At 45.6% G+C, this 10187-nt stretch overlaps 2 protein-coding genes across 2 annotated transcripts in view; one reads left to right on the top strand and one right to left on the bottom strand.

Moving 5' to 3' along the window:
• Positions 1-4011: 4011 nt before the first annotated feature.
• LOC141372558 (uncharacterized) lies at positions 4012-10048 on the bottom strand. The gene is made up of 4 exons (XM_073891279.1): positions 9857-10048; positions 7865-8236; positions 5670-5759; positions 4012-4320 (listed from the first exon to the last, which is right to left on the bottom strand). Exons 1-4 carry the CDS (start codon positions 10046-10048, stop codon positions 4267-4269), a joined length of 708 nt encoding a protein of 235 aa, XP_073747380.1. The 3' UTR covers positions 4012-4266.
• The window catches only part of EXTL3 (exostosin like glycosyltransferase 3), a 92562-nt gene continuing 89558 nt past the window's right edge, over positions 7184-10187 (top strand). The window contains exon 1 of the mRNA XM_025873771.2: positions 7184-7583. The gene's annotated coding sequence lies outside the window, so the exon portion shown is untranslated. The remainder of the gene's footprint in view (positions 7584-10187) is intronic.

Below are 10187 nucleotides of genomic sequence, written 5' to 3'. Positions count from 1 at the left end.
CAAAGCTATGCCGACATGGTGGGGAGAGAATAAGAAGTCACAAAGGAGAAAGCACTTGAGGAAGAAGGAACCTTAGAGACAGATACATTATATTTTAGGGATGACAGTTAATTTTTAGAATGTTAACTGGTCATTACAGATTACGTGTCTTATATAGATAACAGGTTTGAGCCAGGCTAAGCCTCCTAATGAATGTGAAACTAGTACAAAATTTCTTTTTCACAGCCACATACAAGGTAGTGAGTACTATGACATGAGGCAAGGAGTTAACAAATCCTTTTTAAAAAAAAGATTTTATTTATTTATTTGAAAGAGAGAGAGAGAGAGCATAAACAGGGGGGAGAGGGAGAATCAGGCTCCCTGTGGAGCAGGAAAGCAGGGAGCAAGGACCCCGGGATCATGACCTGAACCAAAGGCAGATGCTTAACTGACTGAGCCACACAGGCGCCCCAACAAATCCTTTTTTTGACGATAATGTGTGCTCTGTTTTAGAGGTGATGTTAATTCACTGTTCTTAGTACAAATTATGTGCAAACCATCCAAACTATTCCAGGTTTTGCCAGATAAAAAACAGCCTCTTTTAAAGGATAACATCAAAGCCAGGACTTTCAGAGTGAGCCACTTAGCAGGCTGGTGAGTGCTATCCATGGAGCCTCAGAAGATGACCTTTCCCTTTTAGCATTGATGGACCAAAGAAAAGAGTAACCTTGGAACTCCAATCTAGAAATTGTCATGCATTGTTCTAATTATAAACCACAAAATTGCTCAATCATTTATATATAGAAAAGATCTTGAATAGTGGCTGTCAGCACTTTCCTTTAAAATCAAAGCACTGAGCAGGGAGCCCGATGTGGGACTCAATCCCAGGACTCCAGGATCATGACCTGAGCCGAAGGCAGTCGCCCAACGAACTGAGCCACCCAGGTGCCTGCTTCTCCCTCTGGCCCTCCTCTCTCTCTCTCTCTCTTTCTCTCTCTCATTCTCACTCTCTCAAAGTAAATAAATAAATCTTTAAAAAAAAATAAAAAAAAATAAAATCAAAGCACTACAGATAGAACAAGTTCTTATCTGACTTAAACTCACTGATAATTCCTGCATCATACCTTTTGAAGGTTGCTGGGGGTCACCAGTGGCTTGCTGGTGATTGATCTGGAAGCCTTGCTGAGTGGATTGTGGGTCTGGCAGTCATCATCATGGAAAGTGACCACCGGCACCTCACTCCCTCTAAGACTTGAAGTTAACTTTTATCGATTTCTCTTTCCATAAGAGTAAACCTCCCTTCTCCTGGAGATTAACATTTTGGGAAAAATAGGTAATCAGCGAGGATCTACTGAAATCTATAAAATAAATTTCCTGGTATAATAACACAGTCTCATTAGTATAATCTGTCACACTACATGCATTTTCTCTCTAACATCTACAACTCAAAGTATAATTCCCTTGTGAAAGAAATAAATACCAACTTCTTAGGCAGCCAATCTTTCAATCTTTTGTACCATTTCTACGTTTGAACTCATTTAACAGAATCAGAGGCTTCCGTTAAATCCATTAATGTAACATACAATTCACATTGTCATTTTCAGCATTTCTCTTGCACTGCAGTATAGTACAGTTAGATTTCAGGCTCCAGAGTCAGACTACTTGGGTCCAAATCCTGGCACCACCAGTGACCAACTGTGTGATTTGGATGAATTACATAACCTTTCTGGGCTTCAGTTTTCTCAGTTGTGAAATGGGAATTGTAACGGTACTTACTATGCAGCATTGTTAGAAGAACTAAATGAGATAATACATTCCACAAACATAAACGTATTCACACTAGCTTAAATAAGTAAGGTTTTCTTTTCTTTCTTTTCTTTTCTTAGTAGTAAAGCTACAGGAGCAATCCCACAGATACCCAGTGACAGCTGGGATATATGTGACCAGAGCTGGAGAGTGAGCAGCCTCTGAGGCTTCTCCCTCCATCTCCCACAGGCTTGCTAGCTTCCCTCTGTATGTGGGCTCTATTTTCTGCAGACCAGCGTTCTGGGCTTATCACTTGCCTATATCCAGAAATTCTTTCCTCCAAATCCATACAATTTATTAGATGAAGCACTCTTATCACCTGACTTCTGCTCCCAAGTTTCCAGATGAGAAGTCCAATCAGCTGGGGCTGGAAGGGATGAAGCCTTGCGATAAGAATGGTGGCTATTTCCAAAGGCTGAGAGCAGCTTGGGGTCTCTAAGGAGGTGGTGTAATGGTGGGGGCGGGGTGGTGATAATTGGCAGCGCTAGGATATTCATAGTGACAATGTTCCAGGGTGCCTAAAGGCTCCTTGTTTTGAGTATGAATTACTTATTTGAAAAATCTTTTTATGGAAGATAATATACCTATAGAAAAGGACACTAACATAAGTGTACAATGTGATGAATTTTGACAAACTGATAACCAGTGTAATCAGCATGCAGCTCAAGAAACAGAGTGTGACCAGCACGTATGTAGCCCCTTTTGCTCCCCTCTGGTCACTGCTCCTTACAGGTAGATTAGTTTTGCCAGTTTTGATACTTTGTACAAATGGAATCATAGCCTATGTACTTTTTCATGTCTGGCTTCTTTTGCTTAACATTGTTTGTGAGACAAATAATACATTATATGTTAAAAAAAAAAGAAGATAGCAGGAGGAGAAGAATGAAGGGGGGAAATCGGAGGGGGAGACGAACCATGAGAGACGATGGACTCTGAAAAACAAACTGAGGGTTCTAGAGGGGAGGGGGGGGGGGGGATGGGTTAGCCTGGTGATGGGTATTAAACAGGGCACGTTCTGCATGGAGCACTGGGTGATATATGCAAACATTGAATCATGGAACACTACATCAAAAACTAATGATGTAATGTATGGTGATTAACATAATAATTAAAAAAATCCCACCTTTTGCACTGAAAAAAAGAAAAAACTCAACATGCAAATACCACACAACCTAGCAATTGAACTCTGAATGTTTTTCCTAAAGAAATGAAGAGAAAAAAAAAAACTGTGCACAAATCTTTTTTTTTAAAAGATTTTATTTATTTATTTGACAGAGACAGCGAGAGAGAGAGAGAGAGAGAGAGAGAGAGAGAGAGAGAGAGAGAGAAAGTGCACAAGCAGGGGGAGTTGGAGAGGGAGAAGCAGGCTTCCCTCTTAGCAGGGAGTCCGATGTGGGGCTCGATCCCAGGACCCTGGGATCATCACCTGAGCTGAAGGCCGACACTTAACGACTGAGCCACCCAGGTGCCCCAAACTGTGCACAAATCTTAAAAAAAAAAAAAATTGTTTATGAGATTCATCAGTATTGTATATATTTGTAGGGCATTCTCTTTGCTGTAAAGTATTCATTTGGGTGAATACACTACTTTGTTGATCTATTCTATCACTGATGGACATGTAGGTTGTTTTCTGTTTCTATTCCTCATGATGTTGTTGTGAATTTGTTTTGTTGACCAGGCACATATTACTACTGATTACTTTTACCACCACAGGCTCGTGCAGGGTGTGAATTATTTTCCATCACATAGAATTGAATCGAGGGTCTCTTATGGGTGAATATTGTTATGCTTTTTATCTGGTGATTTTTTAAAATTATTATTATTATGTTAATCACCATACATTACATCATTAGTTTTTGATGTAGTGTTCCATGATTCAATGTTTGCATATATCACCCAGTGCTCCATGCAGAACGTGCCCTGTTTAATACCCATCACCAGGCTAACCCATCCCCCCACCCCCTCCCCTCTAGAACCCTGTTTGTTTTTCAGAGTCCATTGTCTCTCATGGTTCATCTCCCCCTCCAATTTACCCCCCTTCATTCTTCCCCTCCTGCTATCTTCTTCTTTTTTTTTTTTCAACATATAATGTATTATTTGTTTCAGAGGTACAGGTCTGTGATTCAACAGTCTTGCACAATTCACAGTACTCAACATAGCACATACCCTCCCCAATGTCTATCACCCAGCCACCCCATCCCTCCCACCCCCCACCACTCCAGCAATTTCTTATCTTTTTATGTTATGAGTTTCATAGTGTGAGGGTAGGGTTATGTTTTAAACATTCCGCCTACATGCAAAAAACCCTGCATATATTTTGAAAGGGTGGTCAACTATTGATGGAATGAATGAATAAACAAGTAAACAGTGGTGTATGCCTTTTCCTTTTCTGAAAACATGCCCTATTTTTAGGAGAGGCTCTAATTGCTGTATTTAGACAAGGCTGACCTGCTGCTTAGCCAAAGCTGATTGATTGAGGGGTCAGCACAGGACCCAGGCCAGGACAATTGTGTCTCTTTTCCAGGAATTTAAAATCTGGAACGAAAAGAGGGAGACTGGGCACTGCAGAGTCCCTATGACTGTGCTCTAGAGAGAAGACCCATAGGCTCCTGCTGTTTGGTACCAAAGGCACACTGGGTTCCTTGAAGCATATAAATATCTGCATACATGACAGTTAAATAACAATGCAAAACTATTTGATTGAGTTCCAAAATGCAAAGTAGAGACAATAAATGCTGTAAAAGGTCACAATATGGAGAGATCAGTGACGACTAGCGTGACTGCATATCCTATTGTCTTTGCTTTCTTTTTTCAGGACAGCCACTGTGAATGTGATTGTATTTCCAAGCCAGAAACTGCGGAGTTAAGGCAACAGAACTTGGATCAGGGAACCAAGTGTGGGACTGCAGAGAAGAGGTGGTGGAGAGCCTGTAGGTGAAATTGTTAAGTCTTAGAAATTGATTTAACATGAGGGTCAAGAAAGAAATCAAGATGGTGCCAGGTTTTGAGTTTTTATGTTAGGAAAGATAATGGTGACACCATTACAAATAAGGACATTTGAGGAGAGCAAAGGGGAGGGAGTAAAGATGAGTTCAGTGTGGGATATATTAAGTTTAAAGTCCTGGTGAGACAATCAGATTGTTCTGGTCAAGAATACTGGCTTTGGAGTCCAGAGGACTTGGAGTTCCATTTACACTTTGCATCCCACTCTGTGATCTTTGGCATCTTACTTATTTGGCTTAAGTCTCAGCTCCCCATCTATACATTGATAAGGGTTAAAATGAGACAATGCCAGTAAAGGGTTTAGCTTATTGCTTGGCAATTAAGTATTCATAAAACATGTATTAATAGGATGATGATGATGATGGTGTGCTGATGTCTGGAATGCAGCTCGAAGACAGGGACCAGAGTGCTGTAGGGAGGAATCTGCTTAGAGGTACATGCACATGATGCAAGGGAGCTGTTGACATTGGCAACAAAGGGAGTGTGGAGAGGAATCAGAAAGTAGCCCGTCCTATCTTTTCAGGGAACGACACCTCTTAGGAGTCAGGAGAAGGAACAGGAGCCAGAGGAAGAGACAGCCAGGACTGTTTGAGAGGAAGAAGAAGAAGCAAGAGAGGACAGGCTCAAAAGATCCCAAGGAACAGGATGGTTAGCACCCAGGGCTCCAGTGAAGTCAAGGGGACACCAAATTTTGGTTGGGTATCCTTTTTCTTTTTAAAGCTTGACTCTCTGAAGCGTCAAAGAAATCAACCACAGAGGCAACAGTGTGTTAAGTCACTCAGATGTGTAAGGAGATCTTTAGGCTGAGTCCTCCAGGTAGCAGCTATCTGCAGGTCCTCTCTTGTCACTGTGGAGATGAACCAATACCTTTGAATTCTTACCGTGGCTTCTGGGCTTCTGTGTGTCTCCTCCCACACTGCCAGACTTCTGCCGGCTGCCACGGAGCTCTGGAGGAGAGCCAGGAAGATGAGCTGTTTAAAAAAAGAGAGAGAGAGAAAGGCAAAAAGACAACTTCAGATCATTCAGGGTATTTGGGCAAGTCTTACTCATTTTCATTTCCTGGAATGTTTCTGATGTTTAAAAATTTGCTTCTCCCCGCCCCCCTCCCCGCCCCTTTCTTGAACACACCGGTAATAGTAAGGTTTTTGTACATACATGATGGTGGTAGGACTTTGAACATTTGTTCATAGTGATAAATTATTACCATAAAGTAATAAAGGTGAGGAAAACAGTGAGGTATGAGGAGAAAGGGAAATAAGGGTGAGTAAGGAGGTGTCAGGAAAGAAGAAAAAAGGAGGATCAGAAAGAGGGATGAAAGGTGTGTTCTGGAAAACGGTGTGCTAAGTTTTTAAAAGTTTTGTTTTGCGGATGGAATCCTGAGCTCAAACGGTCCCCTGTGGGAAACTAATCAATCTTCAGTGTTTTCTCGGCCTCCTAGCTAGAGCGTGGGCCTGGGCTCCGCCAGGAAGGGTGTATGGGTGGGATATGGCAGCTGTGGAGCTGTGGGGGGTGGAGTTCGGCTAGAGTGCCAGACCACCCACGGACAGGGACAGGAGCCGTCCCCCGGGCCTCCCCAGCCACTCCAGGTTCTGGTGTGTTTGGGGTTCCCTGCTCAGGAAACCCTGGAGTAGAAGCCCTGCTCTTTTGGGGATTAAAAACATGTTAAGAAAATACCGAAGCAAATCTGATCTTGGGTTCTATTGCATTTATAGATCTTAAGTCACGTTTAAACTCCTTCTTGAGTTAACAGTAATGGTCACTAAGACACACAATGTGTCTTTTAGGATTGGTAGAGTTCCTTCGCCCACCCCGCATGTTTCAGTTAGCCAAAAAGTCTTGTCCCGACTTTGCAGGTGTGAGGAGTGTCTCTTAGGATTGTGGAATAGGTGCCCTTTTAGGTTCACAGGGATCGGCTCTTCAGTATTTCAAACGGTATTGCTTTTTCCTCCTTGTTTTGGTTGATCTTGCCACACGACTGGATTAGGCTATTGTTTTTGTAAAGCCCCTGGGGTTTTTGTTGTTTTGTTAAGCATCCAAGCTGCCTGGCCTTTTCTTTGTTGTTACATTCAAAGTGTTTTCAAAACTCCAGACCATTGCTGGCGACGGTCAGCTCTTTTAGGAAGGCCTTTTCTACTGATACGGGTTTATATTTGGACTTGGATTTCACCCGGCCCGTTCGAAGCGGCTGAGGCTCTCGGAGTCGGAACCTGTTCCAGAACTGTCGGAGACATTCTCTCCGCACTCCCTAGGTAGGTTTTTCTCAAGGGCGAGGGGCATTTGTAGGGCGCTGGCCTGAGGGCTCAGCGGGGCCCAACGCGTCCTTTCTCCCCGCTCGCCCGGCCAGCCGCCCTCGTCCTCGCTTTCGCCGCGCGTTTCCCACAATCCCCGGCGCCGCCGCCGCCACTCCCGGACTCAGGCGAGTCCCGCGGCGGAGCCCGAGGCCTTGGCGGCCCTTCGGGCGCTGTCCGGAAAGTCGCGACCGCGCCCCCCGCACCCCCCCCCCCCACGCCTCCCGGGCTCGCGAGCGCCCAGGTTCGGCCATTTCCGACCCCGCGCACTTCGGCAAGTTCCGCAGTCGCTTGTCGGAAATGGCTGCCCGCCGGCAGGGGGAGCGGAGGATCCGGCGCGGCCTGGAAGGCGGGCGGCAGGCGGCGAGAGCAGCTCTTGGGTACCCGAGCTTCGCGCAGGCGGCGGCGGCTCGTCCCTGAACTGGAAGCCGGTCGGACTCCTGGCGACGGTGGCGGCGGCGGCGGGAGCCCCGAGCAGCCGGGGACGGCGGCCCGGAAGCGCTCGTGGTAGGGATCGGGGGCTGGCCCCGAGCGCTGGGCACCGGGCGGGAGGGACCCGGTCCGGCAGTGCCGGGGCCGCGGGAGCCCGGGGGAGGCTGCAGCCCTGCGCGGCGGGGGCGTGCAGCCTCGGAGTAGGCCTTCCCAGCCGTCTCGGGGGCCTGGGGAGAGGACCTCCAGGGCCTTAGCCACCAGCGAGGAGGGGTAACCGGGCTCCGGGGGCTCCCAACACGACCCTCCCTCCTCCCCGGCGTCCCTTGTAGCCCCAGTTCGGGTTGCCGCGTACCCACCTCCACCTCTTTTTCTGGAAGCTCGGCTTCAGCTGTGCACCCTCTTCTGATGCCTAAGCCCTCCACCTTTCTTTTGCCCCGTATTTGTCCAGGTGCTTGGGTAAGAGCATCTGTCGACGAAGGGGCTGCCCAGGTCTGCCCCCTCCCATGTTCCCCGTGCACACACTCCCACCGTCTGCTTTGCGCTGCGTTCAGACACAGTTGCCTGCAGCTGCTCCTCCTTTGGTGCTTTTCACGGGGTTCACCTCCTTTGATCATAAGCCCGCAGTCAGAATAGCCACTTCCTGTCCGAGGGTCCAGGTGCCACTGTTCTCTGCATCTGGGACTCTTGGAGCACAGGTCCAGCTCTGTAGCGATGGGCCTAAGTGCTGTCTGGACAGAAGAGGGGTTGCGGAGTGCTTGTCTACACTACTGAAATCTTAGCCGGGTGACCAGACCCGCGCGCTGCAGGGGAGAGGACAAATCCCGAGCCCTTTGAAGATCAGGCAGGGCTGCCAGACTGCAGATAGTGTGTTTATCTCTTTTCCACATTGAGCCAGTGGTTCAGTTCCACTTTGTGTATCTGTAGCTCTCAAAAGACTTGAATTTGGTGGATCTGGACATCTTTTCTTTCCTTTTAAAAAATTCTAAGGGCTTCGTCAAGTCCTCCTAGTTCAGCTCCTATGGAGGAGGAGGAGGAAATGCAGAACAACATATATCCATTTTTTTACCCATATGTGATTACTTAAGAGGTGTCTTAAGCAGTTCTTCCCCTCACTTTGTCCTCTTTTCTCTCTCATTAGGTAGCTTCAGTTTTGAAGGCTGGGCTCCCCATGTTTTCTTTCGTTTTAAAAAGATCTTTGTGTGTTGCGGTCATGAAGACTATCTGCATTTTCCCGTTTTGCTCAAGATTAGTCTTGCATTCTATCTACAGTTATTATACGGTATATCCAGAGTGCCCGGGATAGTAACCTGTAGGGCCTTGAGAGTCTTGAGTGAAGCTAAGCATTCTCAACAACTTATTTAGCAGGGGGACTTTTAAATATTTCCTGATGAAGGAAAGGCTGTCATCTAAAACTCTAATTTGGTGAGTTAAAAATACCTTATCCTGTGGGAATTTCAGGATCTTCCACCTCTGGGGGAGCCTGAGGAATCAAAAGTACTCATAAGTATGTGGGAAACTCGCGAAAATGCTTTCTAGAGGAGAATTAGAATTGTGGATCGTTGGAATCTTGAAACATTTATTTAATACCTAAGGTATGGTCAGTGCTCTCAGGGGGCATGCCTCCTAACCAAATGATTGTCAAGAGTGTGTCTTCATTCCTTCATATTTGTCTCCATTTTCTAGGGAAAACACAGGCATTAAATGTTTGGCGTGTAGTTTGAATCTCTTAATGATTAGGCCTCAGAGTTTTAACCTATGAGTGAAAAGACTAAATGAACAGGTTAGAGAGAAATAGGTAAGGATTAAGCCTGAGTAGGGGACTTCTAGGACACAGTGGAAGGTTCAAAGGATGGTTGGAAGCCGTCAGAAGAATGTGGGGATTAGATAAGGACATGCCCTTTCCCTCTGGGCACTAGGCTATCTGTTGAGTGAAAAGTCATTGAGGGATGGTGCAGGAGTGAGGTGGTGGCAGGGCTGTGTGTGTGTGTGTGTGTGTGTGTGTGTGTGGTCCCTATCTGAGGTGAGACTGGCAAATAATGCCCTGGTGGAGGGTTGGAAATAGCGCCTGAAATAGAAAGAGTCAGGTATTAGGAAAATGAAGATCCCCCTGATCTACTGTTGGTAGAGATTTGAGTGACTTTGCATGTGATAACTTCAGAGTGAGGCAGGGAGTATGAATCTTTCATAAAGTCCTAAAACTGTGCACTTATTTCTGCTGGATATTAAGTTTATATCAGAAAACTGTTAGCATATTTATTTCCATTTTATTTTTATTCCCTCTTAATTTTCGGTAACCCTTTTGAAAACCTGTAATGATAGGATAACTAAGAGGAAAGAGGATTTTTCACGCATATGTATGTTCCATGAAAATACTGGCGCTCAGACACATGCGACTTTGAGAACTTAGGAGGGACAGAGGTAGGTTCACCTATAAGCATGATCTTTTCCTGCCTGAGCCAGTCCCACACTCCTTGTACATTGGGAATTTTGCACATCTCTTTGGTGATGTTACTAGGTGGAAGAGAGGCAGTATTAAGCATTTTGTAATCTTGAGTGTGTAAGAGGAATATGGAGTCTCTCTTTAGCGCACATTTACTTCCTCTACACTCAGGCCATAATGTTTAGTGTGGGATTTTGCTCACATGCATCAAAATGACCCAGTAAAATCCTAGGGAGGGA

Source organism: Callorhinus ursinus, unplaced genomic scaffold (genome assembly GCF_003265705.2).
Source record: "Callorhinus ursinus isolate GAN/ISIS: 27379988/994484 unplaced genomic scaffold, GSC_fseal_2.0 scaffold4, whole genome shotgun sequence".
NCBI lineage: Eukaryota > Metazoa > Chordata > Mammalia > Carnivora > Otariidae > Callorhinus > Callorhinus ursinus.
Note: the sequence above shows the minus strand (reverse complement) of the source record. Positions and strands in the feature narration are given on the sequence as shown.